This window comes from Galeopterus variegatus, unplaced genomic scaffold, assembly GCF_000696425.1.
Source record: "Galeopterus variegatus unplaced genomic scaffold, G_variegatus-3.0.2 Scaffold2319, whole genome shotgun sequence".
In the NCBI taxonomy this organism is placed as follows: domain Eukaryota; kingdom Metazoa; phylum Chordata; class Mammalia; order Dermoptera; family Cynocephalidae; genus Galeopterus; species Galeopterus variegatus.
In genome coordinates this window covers 173,842-198,254 of record NW_007728430.1, presented here as the reverse complement: position 1 = coordinate 198,254, position 24,413 = coordinate 173,842, and the positions used below count along the sequence as shown (strand labels likewise).

General features: G+C 39.7%; 1 protein-coding gene across 1 annotated transcript in view; it reads right to left on the bottom strand.

Annotated features, from left to right (window-relative positions):
- Positions 1–15,359: 15,359 nt before the first annotated feature.
- Positions 15,360–24,413, bottom strand: part of LOC103597458 (muscarinic acetylcholine receptor M5-like) — an 83,987-nt gene continuing 74,933 nt past the window's right edge. Inside the window, exon 2 of the mRNA XM_008581298.1 lies at positions 15,360–16,780. Within this exon, the coding sequence (XP_008579520.1) occupies positions 15,360–16,700 (1,341 nt within the window). The 5' untranslated portion in view covers positions 16,701–16,780. The remainder of the gene's footprint in view (positions 16,781–24,413) is intronic.

Here is a 24,413-nt window from a genome sequence, read left to right as displayed (position 1 = left end):
CCTATCTTCTGTCATTTTTTTTTCACTTATTTTTTTTTTTCCTGACAATTTTCTTCTATCTTTTATTGTCTGGGGCTTGAAATTGACCTTTCCTGTTTAAAAAGAAGTGATTTATTTTTAGAGCAGCAGGCACCACGGTTTTTTGTGTGGCCACACCTTTCAAAATTCTCAGCCCTGTCCTGCCATTTAACATTACCTGATATTTGAAATAGAACCACATGTTCCTGATGTAGTTTAAATTTTTATTATGACAGTTAGTTTCAGAGTGTGGATATAAGAATCATAATAGATCCTATCAATTTTTTAATTCTGGTTACCATCTGTGGCATTCATTTTACAGTTATCGAGTACCAGCTATGTGCTGTGATCCAAGGTAGAATACAGAGATGAATAATATCCAAGTGCCTGTCCTCAACAGAACTTCTTATGTAGGAGGGAGGACAAATGATAATAGGGAATGAATGGCCAGGGGAAAGAAGTGCAGCTGTAGAAGAGCCTTCTAGAATATAAGTATAGAAAATCTACCTTAAGAGCTCCATATTGTAATATTGGTGGTATGGGACAGGTAGCTTTTAAATCCTCTCATTTTTCTCATCACTGATTTTCATGATGAGCATTGCTGGAATATAAATTACTACTTTCCAATCAGGAGTATGTCAAAAATTTTTTATTTCAAGTTAAAAATATTTCCCCCCTTTTTCTTATGGTTTTTTTTTTTTTTCCTTTTTGTCTTTTTTCGTGACCGGTAACGGGATCGCAACCCTCGGTGTCGCGCCCGCACCGTGGCTGGCAATGGGATTGCAACCCTCGGTGTTGCGCCCGCACCGCGCTCAACCAGTGAGCGGACCGGTCTCTATATGGGATCCGAACCCTCAGCAGGAGCGCCGCCGCACTCCCAAGCGCCTCACTCTACCGAGTGCGCCACTGGGCCAGCCCTTATGGGTTGTTTTAATTAAAGAGGAATGCTCAGGCCACAGTATTGCTTCTAGTAGAGGGCTCCTATTCTCTCCTATATTAAAGTACTCCTCTGTTGCTTTCTTAAGGTTATTAAATCAGCAAAAAACAGCAAAAAAGGGTTGGTTCCAAACTCTATTTTCTCTTTGTATTAGGTGACATTGTTCATTTTGAAATGAGGTACATGAGTTTTCTTTTAAAGAAATAAGTTCTAATATAGGACATTTTATTAACTGTATCTCTGTAATATATACACTAATGTTACCCAACTGGTTAAGCTATGAATGATTAGGTGGGAAACTGGTTAATGGTAGAACTAGGTCATATAAAATAGAGTCATTTATTGAAAATTTAATGTTATAACACTAGCTGAATGTCACTCATTCAGCTAATATTCTAATTTTCACTTAAATATTAAGTGAAAAAATATGACATTCTCCCTTGTAATTGAAAGGAGGCAGGATATAGTAAGAGTCATAGTTGTATGACCAGAAATCTTGTTTAAAAATTTCATAATTTAGATTGTCAAAATTTGCACAAGAAATTAAAAAACACTTCCAAGGAAATTACCATTTCACATGCTAATTAAGAAACTGTGATTCTTTTATATGGATTCTAACAGCATCCAAATATAATATATACCCCTTATCATATTACAGAAATGTTATTATGTCACTTGTATATAAAAATCTAATCTTTTCATAGAAATTTCATCAAATGCTTAAGGTGATTACAGGTACAAAAATGATTGTATATTATTAGACTATATGGGGTTCAGTGCAAAGAGCCCTGGTTTAGCTGCTAACTTGCTTTGTGACTTTGGGCAAGTCACTTTCCCTCCTTGGATCATGTCTTGTCTTGTTCTTTGTTGTATCTCCAGCATCGAGCATATTGGCACAACAATAAATGTTTGTTGAATGAATAAATAAATGGGCCTCAAGTGTCCTCATCTATAAATTGAAGGACTTGGTTTAGACCTCTAAATTTCCTTTCATATCTGAACTTCTATTTCTATTGTAATTTTAACCTAGTCCTATTATTTCCTACCCTTAAGAACCATATGATCAGCACCACTTCTTGTGTTTTTTCTGCTGTTCCCCATTTGGAACAAAAGTATTATTTTGCTCTTCTTTAGGGCCTTTCTTAGATTCAGTTTATATGTATTTCCTTTTAAATGTGAGTTTTATGTTTTATAATTTTTCACATCTACTACATTAAATCTGAGTAGTGACTTTGTGCAAAACACATCTTTGCAGCCCATTCTTGTCTTGAATACTCACAGGGTGAAACTATTGCTCCCAAGTTTCAAACTGTTTTTTTAGGAGTTGAAACCTCAGAATTCTCTGAGGATTTAGTTAACATTTTGAAAAGATTCAGTATTTAACCTAACCTTCTCAGAGTAGAAAAGTATTTTAGTTTTCCTTTATGTTTTCTCTGACAGGAGGAAAGAAGCAACCATACAGCATACTTTACAGTAGTCAGAAAGATTTCCAGGGCCCAATGAGGAGTGTCAATAAACATAAAGAAGAGACTTTCATTTAAATAGTCACTCAGACTTTCAGGAAGTTTTCTGTTTTTTTTTTTGTTGTTTAGAACTGAACTAAAGTTCCATTTGTTTTTAAAAAAAATGTATTGAAAATCTTTTTATTAAAATATTGTAGGGCCGACCCCGTTGCGCACTCAGGAGAGTGCGGCGCTGGGAGCTCAGCGATGCTCCCGCCGCGGGTTCAGATCCTATATAGGAATGGCCGGTGTGCTCACTAGCTGAGCGCTGTGTGGACAACACCAAGCCAAGCGTTGCAATCCCCTTACCGGTCACGAAAAAGACAAAAAAATAATAATAATAATAAAATAAAATAAAAAATTGTAAAGAAAAATAAACTTAAAACAACAATTTTCATTGTTTATTGCCTTTTAGGTCACATGTAAACATACTTTTGCATGGTTACAATCACTTGCCTATCATTTTGTATTTAAACCCAACAAAAATTCTGCTAAGCACTAGTTTTAGGGAACATAATAGAAGCTAGTGGCTGAGTCCTTTAATTCTGTTCAAAGAGCGTGTTGAAACAGGACCTAATTGTATGGTTCTCTTTGGCATTTTAGGTGTGATTATCATTTACAGTCATTTATTTTTAATTTGTAAGTTATGTGAGAATATCCAATTGGTAAAAATGTTTATATCATCCAGAAGAACTTGAGGGTAGTTTTTCTAAAATTCAGATGTTGCCTTAAGTTATGAATTTTTTTTATATTCTTGAAAAAAGAAGAGATGATGAAGTATTAAAAGAGCTATTTTAGAAAAAAATCCCCCCCCCCCAAACGGCACCAAATATTAGCTTATCTCTTTTAGCCACAGTAACACACATTATGAGAGCATAGGGGAACTGAAGCCTTTTACAATGGCTTCTGTCTGGTAGGATTGAGCCAGCCAGGCAAGCAAACCTGAGAAGAGGGAGGAGTAAATTAAGAAGGTCAAGTAGTAATCAGGAGGAATGGGTACAACCATAGAAACTAGCTGTTCACAGCATTTCCAATAGAAAAGTCCTAACATTTAATTCCACTGAAATTTAGTAAACTGGTCATTATTGAAGATTCATATCTGCATCTCTTTAGGTAATTTTGAAATAAAAAATTTCATATATATGAATGTAAGTGATTTATTCTATCCCCTTTTAAAAATTTAAAAATATATTTAATTGATAAAGGTTGATTATATTCAAGGTATAGAATGTGATGATTTGATATACATATACATTTGTGTAAATGATTGCCACAAATTAATTAACACATCCATCACTACTCATGCTGTACATTAGATCCCCAGAACTTGTTCATCTTTATAACTGAAAGTTTGTATCCTTTGACCAATGTGTTCCCAGTTCTCCCAACCTCCAGCCCCTGGCAACCGCCATTCAAGTCTCTACTTATACGAGTTCAGCTTTTTTAGATTCCACATATAAGTGAGATCATGTATGTAAGTCCTCAATAAAAGCTTATAATTATTAATATTCTTACTTTTCAGATGAAGAAACAGGTTAAAAAATTTCCTAAGCTCACCAGTGGGTAAGTTGTCTTAATCTAAAGTGAACCCTATTAACTACTTCCTTCAGTGCTTCTCTCACAAGCTACACTTAAAAAATGAAACATCCATATACCCATAATCAGCACATGGCCACACATTTCTTCCAACCTGCCCACCCTCCCCCTACTTCTACTGGCATGATCTAGGGACTTGCCTCTCTCCTTCCAAACACTCCTCAGAGAGAAGAGGTGGGGTAGTCAAGAGAAATTGACTTCCACGAGAAGGTAGTTCTAGTCCTAGTTTCTGGTACCTGGAGCTTCAGACACTGTAATCCTAAGGATATTTCTAAAAGGCAAATCTGATAGGATCACTCATCTATTAAAACCCTTTGTTGAGTCCCCATGGACTTCAAGATAAACATCTTTGATCTCTGTCCATAGTTCCTCCAGACTCACCTCTTGCTACCTCCTTCCCATATATATCTTGAATTACTCACAGGTCACCACTGAAAGCTCTATCTACATGTTCTCTCACCTCTGGGTCTTTTTGAATATTTTTTCCTCTCAACTCCCCATCACCCCTATCCCTTTCCTTTGTCTACCTCTTTCATCTTCAGGACTTAGTGCAGGAATCACCTTTTACAGATATCTTCCAGATGCCCCTGTGGCTTGGGTAAGAGTCTCTTTGTCCCCATTCATGCCTGTGCTTACCCCATTATAGCACATCATTTTATTACGTTACTTGCTTACTTCTCCTACTTTGTTCTAGTTCCTAAGCTCCTTGGACAGTAAGACACTAGTAATTCAACAGTCCTGCCCTCAAGGAAGGGTCAGAGGAATCTTAATCTCTAATCTCTCACCACAGTTCTGTGATGGCTGCCACACATATAGCTCTATCATATATGGTTGGGATCCCAGCTCAAATCATTAGACAAGGATGGAGATCAGAAACCCATGGTGAATTAAGTTTCTATTTTTTAGGGGATCACAAAAATCCTAGCTACACTGGGGAAAAAACAAAAACGGGGAACATTGCCTTGTAACCATCTCCTGTCTCAGGTATGTACATACTTAACTTAGTAAAGAATTCATTGTGAAGTACGTGTGCTATGTATGTGTCAAGGCTGAGGGGACCCAATGATTGAACAAAATAGACATGAACTCTGGTTTCAGAGCTTTTAGCATTTAGAGGGAGACAGACATTACTCAACCAAACACATGTATGTAATGAAATCTTGATAAATGCTACCAAGGAAGAGTCCGGATTCCTATGAAAGCTCATAAATAGGGAACCTGGATGAGCAGATAGACAGCAAATGTGGGAACATTTCCCTGAGAAAGTGACTTGAGGAAAGATTGAAAGACTGTATAGGAATTAACTTGGCTGAGGCTGAGGAGAATGGGGATAGGAGTGAGCAAGCTGGAATAGGGGAGATCAGCTCTTGAAGGAACTGAAAGAAAGTGTAGCTGGAGCACTTCTAGAGGAGGGGTGAGTAACTCAAAAGGTAGACAGACACCACCTGGATGTGTTGCAAGCCTGAATTCGCCTTATCTTCCAGAGGATAACACCTCGGCTTAGTCACAATGGAAAACCCTATGTATGGATTTCTAGGATGTTTGAGACAATGAAGTAGAATCGAACACAGATTGGGAGTCAGTCCACCTTGGGTTTGAATCTTGTAACACAGTGACTATGGCTAATGAACATTAACAATGAAGTAAAATGAAGTCATAAGTCTCCTTCCCTCAGACCCAGAATTGAGTCCTGCAGAAGTCGAAAAGTTATTATTCATCATAAGCTTCCTTTAAATAGTGCCCCCTAGTGCACCTAAAATAGATTTGATTGGCATAGGCAAATCACACAATTTTGGAGGGACTCCCGCTTATGGAGACCTCAACCTAGCTATGACTGGCTGTGATTACCTGATTGTCAGCACCTGGCCATGACTGATACTGATAAGAGGTCTCTGAGCAAACTGTGGTACATGAAAGTCATTGCCAAAAAGCCTAGGGTTTTTGGTAGAAATCTGAGTCCCCAGAAACTTTGAGAGAACATGTTAATTGGAAGAAAAACAAGCCTTGCCTTCCCTCCTGCCTTGCTCCCTGCCCACCTCTGGCTTAGCCTCAGATATTTAAATGATGTGGCCCAACAGAGGCCAGTGGCATAAAGGTGGCTTCTGCTTCTCTCCGTCCTCTTTGGAGCTGGTGGTGATTGATTGGAAAGGAGGTTTCTGCTCTTCTTCAAAACCTCTCAGAGGGCTCCTTGCTCCTGGTAGGTGCTCAGCCCTACTACTATGAACTACCTGTTCCCACCTGGAGACTCTTTTCTGTCCTCACTGCTTCAAGTTGTATGTATGTAAATATGTGTGTGATTGTATGTACTTGATTTTAAAAATGTTCTTTCAGAATTCTACAGGCAACTTTAATTTCTGTATTCCTACCTGACTTCTGCTCTTCCCTTGAGAAGGAATTAGATTATGGAATGGGAAGGTTAGACTATATCCAGCAGGGCAAGTCTTCTTTCTGAAAAACATAGTACCTTGACATGTAGTGCAGGAACTGCAAGCCAAACTGGAAAGAAAAAGACCAGAGGACTGTGCTGTGACAGCATTTGAGTGGAACGTTCGACGTAATTCACATCCATCTTGTCACTCTCTACTCACCTTTCTTCTTCAAACATGTAAGGATTCTACCCTTTGCTGTTCAGTGCTAGTCCCCTTCTGTGCTGAAGTGCAGGGAAAAAGAGGTCCAGAGAAGGGAAATGTTTGTGCTTGGGGAGAGCAGGGTCTTCGGCCACCACTGCAGTGATTTTCTTTGTACTGTAGTTGTTCCATCCATCGTTCTGTTAGTCTATGTTCCTGGAGGACAGGGACAGTGTCTTATTCCCCTCAGCATCCCCAAGCTTTCCACAAAGATCAATAACTATTTGCTGAACAAATGAGTAACCAGACAAAGGAGTGATCCGGTAGCCTGGATAGTGACTCTTGGATCTAAAAAGATGGCAAAGGAAAAGGGATGGAAAGGTTTGAGTCATTGGAGAAGATGGCTCCAGTGATAAGTAGGAGAAAAGAAAAGGAAAAAAAAAAAAAAGAATGTAGGTAGAAATGAAACAAGGATTATGGATTTTGAATATTCTCTATGGGAGTAAAAACCCTAGCACTTTTATTAACACTTTTAAGAAATTGATCAGGATCAAGTCAATGACCCATTCATCCTGGTTACAGAAAATAAATAACCTAGGTCTTTATTTTGTCCTGTTTTGAGATTTAAACCCTCAGGGCCCCAGAGAGGTGATTCTGGGAATTTAGAAAGGAAAATTTCCCTGAAGAATTTCTTTTCTTTTTAAAATTTATTTATTTATTTTCTCATAAGGCTAGTCATCTTGAAGAATTTTTGAGGTGGACTCTCACAGAACATACCATAAGGTAAGCTCAAGGTATGTGGGCCTAAAGCCTGCTAAGGTGCTCACTGCACATGAAGGAAGTTTGAAAATCTGGCTCAATAGCTTTAGTTTCCCATGTTTTTTCAGTCCAGGGGAGCAGAGGCAAACACGTACTTGAGAAATACTAGGCAATTGTCTTGTGCCAGTCAAGACTGCCTTGTCCTTCCAGGTCTCTGCAATGCAGTTGAGGACACTCATATTTTCTCAGTAGTGGTTCTGAAATCCTTCCTGTTCAATATGACCCCTCACTGATCTACAGTTCATCTATAAAAGAGGAAAGTGTTTTTCTTGCTTGGTTATTGTTTTGGGTTGAATTGTGTCCCCCTCGAACAGATACGTTGGAGTCCTAACAGATATGTTGGAGTACCACAGAATGTGACCTTATTTTAAAACAGGATCTTTATAGAGATAATAAAGCTAAAATGAAGTCATGAGGGTGGGTCCTAATCCATCTGACTGGTGTCCTAATAAAATGGAGAAATTTGAACACAGAGATGAACATGCATTGAGGGACGGTGATGTGAAGAGACACAGGGAGAAGACGACCATTTAAAAGTCAAAGAACACCTGTGGCTACCAGAAGCGAGGAGAGAGGCCTGGAGGAAACCCATCCTTAGTGCCTTCAGAGGGAGCATGGCGCTGCTGACATCTTGATTTTAAACTTCTGGCCTCCAGAACTGTGATCTAAGATGGTAAATTTATGTTGTTCTAAGCCACCACCAGTTTGTGGAACTGTTACTGCAGCCCAAGGAAACTAATACAGTTATTTTAAAAATTAGATTTTATAAGTCTTTTTAAAAAAAATATCCTCAGTTGGTTAGAGCATGGTGTTGGTAACACCAATGTCAAGGGTTTGGATGCCTGTACTGGCAAAGAACCAAAAAAAAATCCTTCCAGCTGATAACACCAAAGTTCAGGGCTTGACCGCTGTACTGGCCAGCAAAAATAAATAAGTACGCAAATGACAAAAACAAAAATATCCCTCCAGAGAGTAATTGGTTCTCAAGAATTCCCGAGGGCAATAATCCCCTGTAGACTTAACTGCGCTGGGTACATCTAACAAAGATGAAAAAGGACAGAAGTAATCTTTCTAATCTAAATTTAGTTATGGATAGAAACTCCCCATGTTACCTGAAACCTTACGATTTTCTGCTTTTGAAGATTTGAGTGGCCAGATACTTTCTGCAAGATATGAAAAACAGGATTGCTAAACAGTATTTAGTAGCTCTGTGTGTTTAAAAAGTGTGCGTTTGTACATAGAAAAAAGACTGCAAGGATACATGCCAAGATGCTAACCTTGGCCAAGGTTATCTCTGGGTGGTAGAATTATTGGTAATTTTTATATTTCCTTATTTGCTTTTAAGCAAATATGTATTATACTAATCATGACATTATAAAATATATTATAGTGAATATAAAACAAAACTTAGCATAGTTTTTGATTTAATGTCTTCATTTTGTTTCCTACTCTCCTGAATGGACCCTACCTCCTGGGTACCAGAGGACCTGTCAAGGGACTTTTCATTCTTGGAACTCTAGTTTTTCAGGGAGAAGAGTGGTCCTCCAAATACCAGTTTAAATCTGTATTACCTTTTTCTCTTTGCTGTTCTTCTAGCCTGTGATGTTTTCTACTTCAGTCTACTGTGTGGTACAGTAGGGGAACTGGTCTGTAGTTAGTACATCATGATCAACAGCTCCATGGATTTTGATTGAAAGTGGATGGACTATAAACCTGTTCTTGGATACACATGGGACTACTAAAACTGAGCACCAACTCCCTAGCTAGTGACATTGGGGACAAGTGAGTTACGTATGAGCTGTTCTTTGTTGAAGGTTAAGCGTGCCCTTTCCTTTACTAGGACACCACTGCAGATGCATTTATGCAAGACAACCCTGTCCAGAAAATCATTGCCGAGGACTGGGAAAATGATACTGTTTGGAGAACTGTTCTTAGCAGAAACATAAAGTCATCCTTGGGTGCGTCTGGTGGTATGAGGCTTGTTCAAGAGCCATATAAAATAAGAAATTAGGACATTTTTGGGACATATAGATTGCCAAGAAGCACAGTAACACAGATAAGTCTGGAAATTGTCAAGCCCAGTCAGCAGAACTAGGCCTTGGCTTTCTTTGACTAATCACAGATCACGAATAAATTTATGGTTGTAGCTCTACCCCCACCCCATTAGTTCATCAAGGAAGATGGGCAACAGTGCAGTCCATTGGAAGATATTGTTGGCTGTGCCCTCTTTGAGTTTAATGTGAATATTTAATAGTGTCAGTCTTTTGCCTGTTATGACTTAATGTCTCCAGATTTGTTCAACTTGTTATGCTTGGTGTCTTTATAGCTCTCAGTATCAGTATGTGCTCAAAGAAGTCATAGACTGTGTGTTTTTCTCTAAGACTCACATCCTTAGCTTGATGAAGAGCTCTAGTACCTAGTACCACGGTACCCATGTGTACACAGCTTTGTAAATTGTAGAGGGATGGGTGTTTGGGAAGTAGTCATCACGACATAAGAGTCAAATCTTTATTTTTCATGGTAAAAAGTCTGTAGACATTTTCTTAAACTAAAAACATCAAAAATAAAAGTATATGCATGATCTTTTAAAGTATGGATGCAAACACCAGAAAAAATAACTAAAAGAGTTTGCTTAAAAAAGAAACAAAGGAGGGCCGGCCCGGTGGTGCACTGGAGAGTGCGCCGCTTGGGAGTGCGGCGGCGCTCCCGCCGAGGGTTCGGATCCCATGTGGAGACCGGTTCCCGCTCACTGGCTGAGTGCGGTGCGGTCGCAACACCAAGGGTTGCGATCCCGTTACCGGTCAGTAAAAAAAGACAAAAAGGAAAAAAAAAAAAAAAAAGAAACAAAGGAGAAATAAACCAGAGACCGAAGAAAATTTGTTACCTCCAGTGGTGGGTGGGACTGGGACGGTAGGGACGGAGGATGAACTGACCCTTCTCTGAGTGTATCTTTTTGTATAGTTTTGACTTTTACAACCATATTAATATTTTACTTATAAAAAATGAAATTAAATTAACAATTATGGAGGAAAGCTCTAAAATTCAATATAAACAGAAACAAACCCAACTAATTTCAAATGAACAACATAACCACACTGAATGAAAAAAAAAGAATTAACAGAAGCTATTATTGAACGTAGTAATTTGACTATATCCCCTCAATCTAAGACAAAATATTTGCAAACAAATCTTTGCACTCAAACAGTTGGTCTACTTAAAAAGCTGATCAGTGTTAGCATCACCATTAATGAATGGGACAAAACATCAAGTGCCTCCTGATGTGACACACTGAGGATACAATATCACATTTGTGACATTACTGTCCAAAACAAAGTAAAATCAACTCAAAGAAATTAAACTGAATCTAATGAGGAAACATCAGACAACCCTTAACTAATGGAAATTATTTTAAAAAATTGGATTGTAGTACTCTCAAAAAATGACCATGTCTCTATTTCTCTCTTTTCCCCCCCTTTTTAATTTATTTTTCTTAATTGACCCATGATAATTGTCTATATGGTTACTAGAGGCAGAGAAAGGGAAGGAGGAGGGGTGGCCAGGGAAAGGTTGGTAGACTGATATAAAGTTACAAAGTTATAGTTAGAAGAATAAGTTCTGGTGCTCTAGAGTGATGATAGCTAATAATATTGCATTGTATATTTCGAGATAGCCGGAAAAGGGGATCTTGAATGTTACAACCATAGAGAAATGATAAATGTGTGATAGATATGCTAACTATTCAGATTAGATCATTATTCAATATGTGCATGTATTGAAACAACAAACCATACCCCACAAACATGTACAATAAGAAAAAAAAAATTAAGAAAAAAATGACCATGTCATGAAAGACAAAAGCTGAGGACCTTTTCCAGGTTAAAGTAGTCAAACGTGACATGACAACTAAATGCAATGTGTGATCCTAGATTAGACTGTGAACTGGAAAAGAAATTCTTATAATGAACATCATTTGGACAACTGGTAGAATTTGAGTCTGAACATAATAATATTGTAGCAACATCAAAATTCCTGATTTTTGGGCCGGCCCGTGGCTCACTCGGTAGAGTGTGGTGCTAATAACACCAAGGCCCCGGGTTCGGATCCCACATAGGGATGGCCAGTTCGCTCACTGGCTGAGCGTGGTGCTGACAACACCAAGTCAAGGGTTAAGATCCCCTTACCGGTTATCTTTAAAAAAAAAAAAAAAAAAAAAAAAAAAAATCCTGATTTTTAAATTTTGTATTGTGTATGTAAAATAATTTCCTTGTTCTTAAGGAAAACACACTGGAGTATTTAGAGGTAAATGGACCTGATGTTTACAACTTACTCCCAAATGGTTGAGAAAATAATGTCTGTGGGTGTGTTCACATACCCACATACGTACAGAGAATGTGCAAAAATGTGGCAAAATGTTAACAAGTGCTGAATGTGGGGGAAGGATATAGGAGTTCTTTGTGCTATTCTTGCAGCTTTTCTGTAAGTTTAAAAATTATTTCAATACCAAGTTCCAGGGTTCAGATCTCCATACCGGCCAGCCCCCCCTCCAAAAAAAAATTATTTAAAAAAATTTTGCTTTTTAAAAAATTTGTTTCTCCCGGTGGCGCACTGCTGTAGTGCGCTGCTTGGGAAGTGCGGCGGCGCTCCCGCTGAGGGTTTGGATCCCACATGCAGACCAGTTCCCGCTCACTGGCTGAGCGAGGCGCGGGGGCAACGCCGAGTGTTGCGATCCCGTTGCTGGTCCTGGTCCGGTACGGGGGCGACACTGAGGGTTGCGATCCGTTGCCGGACACGGAAAAAGACAAAAAAAAAAATTTGTTTCTGGGGCCGGCCCGGTGGTGCACTGGAGAGTGCGCTGCTTGGGAGCGCTCCCGCCGAGGGTTCAGATCCCATGTGGAGACCGGTTCCCGCTCACTGGCTGAGTGCGGTGCGGGCGCAACACCGAGGGTTGCGATCCCATTGGTGGTCAGTAAAAAAAGACAAAAAGGAAAAAATAAAAATAATAAAAAAAATAAAAATAAAAATAAGTTGCGATCCCATTGGTGGTCAGTAAAAAAAGACAAAAAGGAAAAAATAAAAATAATAAAAATAATAATAAAAAAAATAAAAATAAAAATTTGTTTCTGGCTCCTTCCCTGACTCTTAAACTTATTTTCCTTCTCCCCCCAATTCTCAATCTGGGATCCTTATTGAACAAGAGTGTGCATAATCTTGAATTTTACTGGTGAAATGATGTGGGGGAAATGGAAATTAGTATCACTTACAATGGGAATGCAATGACTGGGGTGCCAACTCTTTAAACAGTTGAAGAGCAAATGCTGCTGTTCTGTTTGGTACAGTCTCTATTTGATAAAGAGCTAGGGTTTGAGGTCTGCCCCACCTCCCACGTCCTAGAGGGAAAGGGAAGCATTTTAGTCACAGACTTCTTTTCATCATCGTTTTATCTTAATTTGGTCATTGGTAACTGAGAGGAAAGAGGGAATTACAAAAGGTAGCAAGATGGACGATATCTATATTGTGCACCAACCCCTCCCTTCTTAAAAGGCTAGGACATACACTGGTGTGTGGGACCCCTAATAGGGACAGACCTAACAAGCTAACCTGAGACCATTTTTTAAATTTAAATACTGCATTAGACTACTGTGTGATTAAATTTCTTTAATATCTAGAATAATGCCAGTACAATACAGAAAAGCAGCTCAGTCCCCATATCTTTTGCAATTCCAGTATTTACAGTAGACAACTGTATATTCCCATCCAGTGGTTTAGGTACAGATTTCACAATTGCAAAGAGCCAACATCAGCACTGTCCTCAAAGAACATTCACCAAAGGAGCAAAGCAGAGGCCAGGAATATTGACAAAATGCTTTTTTAACCAAAAATTGTACAGAGAACAAAGATTCCCTGTCAAGCCATCAAATTCACAGACTAGGAGAAACAAATCACAATGTTAGCAGCATGACAACATCCAATAGGTAACTAGTCAAAGTTGTACATAGTTTACCATAGATAGAGCTTGGAAGACAGCTGCCTAAGATCTGAAGTCAGCCCTTGCCCCCTCCCGCCAGGTCCCTGTAGTTTACAATTGGATCTGTTCATTCTGAGGACCCCACTAGAGGCCCTATTCCAGAGAAGCATAGTTTCCATTAGTAGTCTGGAGTATTTTTTGTCTATCAAAGGGCATAGGTAGTTTGCAAAAATGCTGCTTTCCAAAGCTGATGATAAAGAAGGAAGCATAGACCTCTTCACAAAAGATGAACAAAATGCAAAGTGTGCCCTCAGTTCTAAGTTTTGTTTGAATTAGCTTATTTCTCTCTCTCCACTGTGAATGGTGAATGCCCAGTATGGGCTAAAAATGTTATTCTCATGGAAGGCTTTTCACTTTTGTCAGGTATCAAAGCCTTAAATAAAAAGAATCAACTAATTATCTGGACGTGGTGGAGCAGGTTTGCTCATGAAGTCACACCCCGTTGGTATCACGTAGACCTGGGAGCCTGTCCCGAAGAACTGAGCCAAATAATTAATATTCTCTACCAAATTCTTGACAGGTGTCAACCTGCCCTTCACAAAGCCTCAGCAGCTACATTGCTTGCAAGATATTTCATCTCAATATCAAGTTCCTATACGGCTGGAGAAGAGGTTTGGGTGGACCAGCTTTGTCCTGCCTGAGATTCTACTACCCTGAAGCCTTCTTGGGGCTTCACGCAAGAGGCTGATTATGCTCTTCAGTGGTAGATCGAAACTCTCCGATACTCAGGTACATACCTAATTCCCAGGACAACTAAACCTGCTATTTTTCCACTCCCTTAGCAAACAAAGCTGAGAAGTGTTGGCCTACATTAAGTGATGTAAAGTCTGGAGGTTTTCAAATACCACTGCGGATATGATCAACTGGTTAAATAATGAGCTTCTGTCTGACAGGAGTGCTCCATCTTTAAAATCCTTTTTGTGTAGCACTACTGCTTTCTTTGTGGACTTTTAAACATGTTTATACACTCTTTCATAGTTTCAATTTCTTGCACATTGTTTTATTTTCAGAATTATCAAAGAAGCATCTAAGATTGTCTATATGCACTTAGAAACTGCAATTAAATTTGGCTTCTAATGCATGTTGATAACTTTGTTTTGTATGCATTACTATGACCTACACTTTGTTTTTAAAGATGAAGCTTTCGGATCATAGCTAGCTTCTCTGGACCCTCTTCAACTGTGCTTTTCTCGGCTTCTCATCTTTGACTGAATTTGAAGAGGAATGAATAAGTAAGTCATATCTGGGCCCTGATTTAAAGAACCTGTAAAGAAATAAAGTCCATCTCCCTGTTTTCCCCAAATAGCACTTCTCCCTGGAGGTAGCACAGTGACCTGCTTGTGCCTGGGTGTGAACTGGGGATCTGGATGAGGGAAATTGAGGGTTGCAAAAGGGCTCAGGAAGTTCAAAAGCAAAGTTATTTGTCACATTTTGCCTCGGGTTTGCCTTGTGAAGATATTAGAAAGTAAGACCTATGAAAACAATGTCAGAATCATGATTAAATAGCCTGGAGAAGACCTTTACCCAGTGAAAGGCTGTTATACAACTAGTCCTCCTAAGAACAGAGCACAAATAAATGGGTTCAAATGGGCACAAAATAGAATACACAATATTTGAAGACCTTTACCCAGTGAAAGGCTGTTATACAACTAGTCCTCCTAAGAACAGAGCACAAATAGATGGGTTCAAATGGGCACAAAATAGAATACACAATATTTATTTAGATAAAAGGAAAAAGTTCTTGGGAGAGTGTGGTGTACAACACCAAGGACATGGATTTGGATCCCCCTACCAACCAGCCTCAAAAAAATAACAATAAAAAATAAATAAAAGGAAAAAATTCCCACTGGTAAAAACTAAAATAACTAACTGTGGAGACTTGATCATGTTTATCATCAAAATAGAGGCCCCTCTAAAGGACTGGGCTCTTTGACTAGGACCATTCTCTTTCGTTTCGTCATTTGATGGCTGAGGTTGGGATCGAGGCCTTTTGTTGAAGGGTCCTTAGACACTGGGAAGGAGCAGGGCATGATTTTCACCTTGTGACAGCCATTGTTTGTCTCCTGGGTCCTGTCTGCTTTTACCACCATTCGGAATTTATAGGCCACACATTTCTGACTCTTGGATCTATGAGCAGCAGCTGGAGGCAGAAAGTATTTTGGGGTGTCATAGTCATTTGTTTCAGTTTGAGCTTTCACAAAAGTTTCCTTGGTCTCTTCAGCACTGAATTCTTCCCTTGGGCTTTCCTTGGTCTGACTCTTGTAGACCACTTGGAAGACAGGGTCAGTGCTGGGCTTGTCCTCGTCCTCTGAGGAGGGGTAGCTGCTACAGGAAGTGAGTTGCTCAGATTTGGCCCAGTCGGCGCTTGGGCCAGGGTCTTGGGATGGCTTCCCAGTGGTGGAGGTGCTCCTGCGGGAGGATGACCAGGAGGCCTGGTTCCTTTCTCTCTGGGTCAGGGTGGGTCGAGGGCAGCGAAAGCAGGATCTAAACAGAGCACTGTGAGCAGGCTTTCTCTTCTCAGCTTCAGTAACAGAGTCAGAGCCTTGGAGGTCAGCCAGGTCCTTGGTTCGCTTCTCTGTTTCCCGGTAGATTCGGCAGTAGAGGATGGTCATAACAGAAACAGGGATGTAGAAGGCAGCAATGGCAGTGCCAAAAGTAATGGTGGGCTCAGAGAGGAACTGGATCTGGCACTCATCTGGTGGAACCGTTCGCTTCCCGACCAAGTATTGCCAGCAGAGGATTGCTGGGGCCCAGAGGATGAAGGAGATCAGCCAGGCCAAGCCAATCATGATGCCAGCCCTCTTTGGGGTTCGCTTGGCTCTATATGTGAGAGGTCTTGTGATGGAAAAGTAACGGTCAAAACTGATCACCAGAAGGTTCATGACAGAAGCATTGCTGGCCACGTAGTCCAGTGCAAGCCAGAGATCACAAGCCAGGCTCCCAAGAGCCCAGCGTCCCATGAGGATGTACGTAGTATAGAGGTTCATGGAGAAAATCCCAATGATGAGATCTGCACAGGCTAAGCTGAGCAGGTAATAGTTGTTAACTGTCTTGAGCTGACTGTTGACTTTGAAGGAGATCATGACCAAGACGTTGCCGACAGTGGTGATCAGGCTTACCACAGCAGTCACAGCTGCGATGGTGATGACCTCCCACAACCCATGGCGTTCCAAAGGCTGGTGATTTACTGGGGTGTCATTGACAGAGGTTGCATTGAAGTAAGATTCCCCTTCCATCCTGGTGCAGAAATTTACACTAGGACTAAGTCTTAGGTTCTAGACTGTTCTCTTTTCTATCACCTCTTCTTGGCCAGCATCTGGAAGAGAGGAAAACACATTAGCCCTACTCACCAGCTTGACTTTCTTTTCTACCCATTGTATATCATTTCTAACAGAATATTAAATGTGGCCGCATACAATCAGAGCAAGATGCTAAAATCTCTGTAAGGTTTTGATGACATTTTTTTTTTTTTTTTTTTGGCGGCTTTCCAATATGGGATCCAAACTTTTGACCTTGGTGTTAAAACATAATAACATTTTTATAATGGCATCATTCTTTTGCTTCTTTCTGTTGTCTTTCTTTTTTAATAACAAAGATATAGTAACACCTTTTGCTTTTTATAGTTACCAATGTCTGAGTGCCCTTTTTATGCATGAGGCTGCTGCCCTCTTGTGGCAGCGTTTTAAAAAGGGCTGGGAAGATAAAGAGGACAAAAAAAGAAAAAGAAAAAGAAAAAAAATTGTATTGTTGAGGAGCAGAAAAGAGAGGAAAGCAGGGACATTAGATTACCTTAGATTACTTAGAAATACTGCTTTTTAAGCTCATGGTGATAAGTACCTAGACTTTCATGCACTGGGGAAAAAGACAAGTTGCATCTATTCTATAGTACCAGTCTCAATTACTAAACATTCTGAGGTGCAATTTTGAGCCAAGATCTTACTACACCACTTCTCCTTGCCCTACTGCACAAACTCCAAGTGTGTATCTGGTTTTCATCTGGGCGGGGAGTTGATATTTGCCCCAGCTGATGAAGATAATGACCCTCCCTCCACTCTTGGACTATTTGTAATGTCATAGAACTGTTTTAAGTTTTCCTTCCTTCCTTCCTTCCTTCCTTCCTTCCTTCCTTCTTTCCTTCCTTCCTTCCTTTTCTTCTTATGGATGGTCGGTACGGGGATCTGAACCCTTGACTCGAGGTTATCTTTTTCCTAATTATAGAGTAATATGCTCCTCATAGAAGTTCCTTCAATGTCAAATTAGAAAACAAAAGTCTCTTCAAATTCCATCTTGCAGCGGTAATCAATGCTAACAGTTTACTGTATATTTTGGCAGTTTTTCCCCTTATGTATATGCTAATAAATATTTAAATACAATTATTTTTAAATGTGTGCATTTTTAATATTTACACTCTGAATTTTGCTTCTGTTTAACAAATCATCATGAACAGCTTTTGCATCAGTACATCTAGAGCTATCTTTTTTCATTTTAATTACTGCACATTATTCCACTTAACAAATGCACTATTTTTAATCCATCCTCTGTCCACAAATTCCAACTTTTAAAACTAAAAGGAATTTTACCTTTTGAAGGTTAAAAATCTATGTACATGACAAAGATGTCAATGGGTACGAAAGGGAAAATGGTAGAAGACAGGTCTTCCTCCTAACTCTGACCTCCAAGCTCCCAACTCCCCTTTTCCAGATATAACTCCTGTTACCATTTATCTTTCCTTCCAGGGATATATGTGCATACATGTATTTGATAATATATAACAAATATCACTTTAATTTCAAAATCCCAGGCACCAGGTAGTAAGGGAGAAGAGTCTCTGATGACTCTTTCTGAGCACGCCATGTGGACAATACCCGCTCTGTCTATTGCCAGTCTTGACACTTCTTTGGTAACAGTAATTGACATAATGATGACAAATTTGTGACAGGCTATAGATTTTTTTTTGCCCGTGTTTTATATTTTCAACTGTAATTTTGGATGTTTTCCAACACCTCTAATTGACTATGGAATTGAATTGATGATATTGTCTTGTACCAGAAACTAGATTCTTCTGACTTCCTGATTTTGCACTCTTCTCCTTCACATTCCAAACACATATAGTGCAATTTACCCACGAATATCTCTCCTATCACTCCCTCTCCATTCCTGCTGTTTCTATCTGGCTCAGTCTCGTTTTAACTTATACCTATAACTCCTCCTCGGTGTTATCAACATCCTAATACCCATCAAAGCAAATCCCGAGGATGCCAGGTCATTAGGCAGAGATTTCCCAGCACCTGAAAAGACGAAAGTTACTCTCCATCCTACAATTCTCTGGACAAATACCATCCCAGATTCTCTTCCAGTTGTCAAATCTGAGCTGCACAGAGCAAGAAAGAGCCTGCAGAAGTTCCTTTCTTCTTCATTCCTTCTTTTATTCCTTCCTTCCTTCCCCCCCAAAATACTTATTGAATATCTTTTATGTGACAGACTGTGATGCTGAGGATACCATGGAACAAGACATGGTCTCTGCCCTCAAGACACTAGTTAGGAATGGAGATAATAAACAGGTAATACATAGCAGGGGCTACAGCATGCCATAGGAGCACATGTGTAGGACGTCCAACCCAGTTATTAGAGGTGGGGAAGCACTTCGTGAGGAAGAGATTTGAGGCTAAGCTGAGACTTGAAGAATGAACAGGCATTACCTAGGCAAATATGGGTGGAGGGTGGGGAGGTAGCAAAAGAATGTTTCAGACCCCAAAGAGAAGAACTTGTTTGGAAACTGCAGTGGATTGAATTGTTTCCCTCCAAAGTTTAATGTGTTGGAGGCTTGGACCCCGCTATGACAGTGTTAAGAGGGTGGGAAATCCTATTATGGTAACTGAAAGGTGGGGCCTTGAAGAGGTGATTAAGTTGATGGCTTAATGGTGGTTGTGGGTGTGGTTCTGAGGGCTTTAAAAGGACAGCACATGACAGTCTCTGCTTCTCGTCATTTTCTGCCATGTAAGACCCCTGCCTTGCTGTAAAGCCACAACCAAAAAGACCCTCACCAGATGTGTTCCCTGAACTTTGGACTTTCCAGCCTTGGACACTGTAATGAATAAATTTTGTTCTCTTTCTAAATTACCCAGTTCTAGGTATTTTGCTATAAGTAACAGAAATGGACTAATACAGAAGCTCAGTGGTAAAAGAGGAGCAGTGGAATGAAACACAGCATAGCTGGAGCTTCTAGCACAAGGACGCCTGAGAAATGAGAGATGAAACTGGAGAGGGAGCAGGGACAGGAGAGGCAGGTATGAATGTGAGAGAAAAGTCTGCTTTTGGGGAGAGCTGTGACAGCTATTTCCAGACTGCCCCTCTACTCTGAAGGTAGTTGCAGCATCCCGGTGTTGGGGAGCAGTAGTCTGGAGAGAAGTAAGGTAATCTGACTTCTTGCTGAATTTTTCTAACCAATTCTTCAAAATACAAATAAATGGTGTTTTGGAAGGATTTAATTTTTCCACTTAATTTTATTAGGAAGTAGTGAGTGATTTATAAAAGTTTCTGGGAGTTTGGGTGTGCACATACTTCTGTGAATGCATATGTGTAACCTGGGTACATATCTCTCATCTCTTTCCTCATTTGAAAAAATAAGAAAATTGAACTATAGGATCTAAGATAACTATATTTCTATGACTTTGTATATTATATAGTGTGATGGTTAATTGTATGTGTCCAGTTGGCTAGTACGCAGTTGTTTGGTCAAACATTAGTCTAGATGTTGCTGTGTTTTTTACATATGAAAAACATCGAAATCAGTAGAATTTGAGTAAAGTAGATTACCCTCCTTAATGTCGGTAGGCATCATCCAGTCATCTGGAGGCTTTAAGGGACGAGACTGAGGTCACCAGAAGAGGAAGGAATTCTGCCTTCAGACTGCCTTAGGACTAAAGACGGCAACACTGACTTCTGCTGGATTTTCCAGCCTGCCTACAGGCTTCAGACTTGCCAGCCCCCACAGTCATGTGTACCAATCCCTTAAATCTCTCTCTCTCTCTCTGATAAATGGAATAAACACTTTGATAAATGGACAAGAAAATAATTTACAGTGGCAACATCATCTCACAGTCATACAGCAGAATCTGGCATGGATCAGCTTCAGGTTTAAAACTTGCTTACTGTATGATTTTGGACATGTTACCTAACCTAAATCTCAGATTTTTAAACTTTGAAGTGGGGAAAATAGGAGTCCTTACCTGATAGGATTATTTTAAGGATTAAGTGAGATAATCCATGTTAAGTGTTTAGCCAGTGCCTCACATATGGGAATGCTCATTATGAAGTAGCAATCCAGCAAGAAGGACATCAGAATGTCTCTTCCTATTGTAGGGATGGGACTGAGGTGTGTTATATTAAGGGACAAAGTGGAATAAAACAAAGAGGCAGTGCTTTACAACCTTATGGCTTGTTTAATGCTTCTTGGTGCTAAGGGTAATATTTTCCCATGTTTTTTTTTCTTTTGCGGGAGAGTGGCTGGCCAGTACGGGGATCCGAATTCATGACCTTGGTCTTGTAAGGCTACGCTTTAACCAACTGAGCTAACCGGCCAGCCAGTTCCCTTTAGTTTTGAGAGTTGATGCTCTACCTCTAGTAGCAAAACAAACTGTTCCCAATCATTAAAGCAGAACAACCTTGAAGGGAGACAAGGCTAACAGTCTCCCTCAAAGTCTGCTCATTAGAATATGGTTACTTCAAGATGCTTGTTGGAAAAAAATGGTTCTATGATCAAATAAATTGAGAAAAATATCATATATTATATAGAGCTCTCAGATTCACAAGACTCATTAGCCCAGTGAAAGCTCAGAGATCCTACAGTAAAGAACGGTATTTAATTTGGTTTAACCCAGAGGTAGCTTAGTCTATCTAACCTTTTTAGAGGGATGTCTGTTTTAATATCTTGTGGAATCAATGGGTCACACTTGGAAAATGCAGTTTAGTATAAAACCTACTGACTGGGAGAATGGAGATCTGAATTCTCATTTTGGTTAAAACCTTGTGATTTGAAATAAGTCATGTATTCTGGCTGGGCCTCAGTTTCCCCATATATAAAATTAAGAGTTTGGAGTTGATGATTTATCCTTTAAAATGCTTTCAGGTTTTTCTTATAGACTCACAGTGAAAAATATTGGACATCATATTCATTTTAGACCTCAAATTTCCTCTACTCTCAGCTAGGGAAATGACAGTTACTTAGCTGCTCTGAGAGTTAGTGTAGTGAAAGCAGCTCTCAGCTAATTTTGAGTCTTTGGTTTTCTCATCTGTTGAACATGTATAACAATACTCACTCTACCTACCTTACAGAGTTGTTTTGAGGATCTCCAGATGAGACAATGTAGGTAATCCACCAATTCCTATTTCAATGTCAGTTGGGGGTGTGGGGGTTAATTACTATAAAATGAAGGGTTGGTCTAGGTAAGTGGATTTCATCACAGGATGCTCATTAGAACCACCCAGGAGCTTTTGAAAAGTACTAATGTCTGGGCCCCACCCAGGCCTGTTAACTCAGATCTATGTGGGAGAGACTTGGTTATCGTTTCATTTAGAAATTCAGGTGATTCTTTTTTCTTTTTTTTTTTTTAAAGATGACGGTAAGGGGATCTTAACCCTTGACTTGGTGTTTTCAGCACCACACTCTCCGAAGTGAATGAACCGGCCATCCCTATATGGGCTCTGAACCCACGGCCTTGGTGTTATCAGCACCACACTCTCGAGTGAGCCACAGGCCGGCCCCAGAAATTCAGGTGATTCTCATGTGATTCTCATGTGCAGCCATAGTGGAAAACTAGTGACAGCTTGAGATCCTTGCTACTCAAGATGCAGTCAAGAGATGCAATATTGGCATTGCCTGAGAGCTCGATACAAATGAAGAATCTCCAGGATCAGAATCAGTGCTGCTCAAAACTTAATATGCATCCTGGAGGATCTTGTTAAATTTCAGAAAGGTAGGGCTTGCAATTCCACAATTCTAAAAAGCTCCAAAGTACTCTTGATGCTACTGATCCATGAACCATACTTTATGTTGCAAGGCTGAGGATAATTTCTGAACTTCCTAGAAAAGGGGAACCATAGCTTACAAAGGTGCTTGGAATTTCCCAACTGAAATCTGCAGTAACATTTGGATCCCTCTCTGCTTCTTGCAGTCATTTGAGGTTTTTTTTTTTTTTGTTGTTGTTGTTTGTTTGTTTAATTTATCCTGTTTGAAATTAATAAAACTTTCCTTTCCAGCTTTGCTTTTCTCTGTTCTTTCCATTTTTCATCAGCCTCATTTTTGGAAGAATGATTTTTTTTTTTCTGATTCCTAGGCTGCTGGGAGTGGATAGATGTTTTGACAAAGACATTTGGGACATGAGTTAGGTTCCATGGTTGAAGAATTAATTTCTTTTTTTGGATGATAGATGAGTGTGAAAACTGCATTTCAGGCATGATAGTTTTCCACAATAAACTTCACAAATCATTAGAAGGTTTTTGAGTAAAAGATTGTATTCAGGGAGGGATAACTTATTTGGGGGGGGGGGTTGCAGAGGCAAATGAAATATAAATGGTTATCTGGGGGTGGGAATCCTTCTGAGCTCTTCCTTGGTTACTCAACCTTTAGAAGCTCCCATTTTTCACTCTACTGTCGAGAATATGTTTATTTCTAAGGTGCTGGCATTAGCAGAGAGCAGAAATCATCCCAGCTTTTTTCCACCCTAGAAGACAAAGAATCCGAAAGTAATAAAAGCCTCTGTGTTCCCAACCTTGGCAGATTGTTTCTTTGTTCTTTTTTGTCAATAAATTACAAAAGAATCAAAACAACATAATGAAAAAACGTAGCACCGTGTGCCAAATTAACCAAATGAATTACTTCCCCTTCGAGTGGTCTTGACGACTTCTGAGGCTTTGTATATGGTGACTTAAACCTTGATTTTCTGAAATAACCTTTTCTCTGAGAAGCTTTATGCCTGAATCTGTCCTTGCTACTCTTCAGTGTTTCTATAGCAACCACAGTGAAAAACTTGAATAGCATCTGCAGTCCAACGAGATAGGGACATCGTCCTAACCACTTATGTTGTTGTCAGGGACAGTATTGATGAGCAGCTCTTCTCACTCTTCAAGGACAAATCAAGAGAAAGTGGGCTTAAAACACATGTAGCAGCATCAGGTTAGATGTCTGGAAGAACTTCCAATGAAGGAATGTGTGAGTAAGGGAGGTTCTGGGCTTGCCTTTTTTGGTGGCAATTTAAAGTAAGATATAGCTGGCCTCTTCCGCTTGGTAGAGTAGAAACGCTTTCCAAAGACATGTGGTAATTAAGAGATGTCTTCTCAACATCTCTGAAGCAATAATATCTGCAGCAAGATTTTTGTTTGTTATTTGGCAGCTGGCTAGTATGGCGATCTGAACTCTTGACCTTGGTGTTACAAACAAAAACGCTCTAACCAACTGAGCTAATCGGCCAACCCTGTAGCAGGATTTTAATGTGACATGTTTTTTAGAATATACTCTGTGTTCACCACTGTACTAGATGCCGTGGGGCATATAAAAGACATAAAATAGTCCTTGAATTGAAGGAATTAATCTTTCACTGTTCTAAGAAAAAGTGGATTAAGAATGACGTTGAGCCTTTAGACCAAATTTATGTGACAGAAATCTATTACTGAGAACATTAGATGATTGTATTGTCTTAGAACGGGAAAACAGGTGGAGTTGCTTTACATGAAGGCATAAACTTGAGCCATGGAGAGGCTAGGTGGGTCCCCTTCTGTTAGGAGCAGTATTGTCTTGATATCCCAGAATACTGGGCAAATATTATCATTTTCTATGTGTGTCATGGCATGTAAAAGTCTGGAAAGTACTGCCATAAATGAATTTATGTGAGAATTTAGAATTCCAGGTACTCTTGACTATTGGCCAAGTCTCTCCAACAGACATAGGGCAA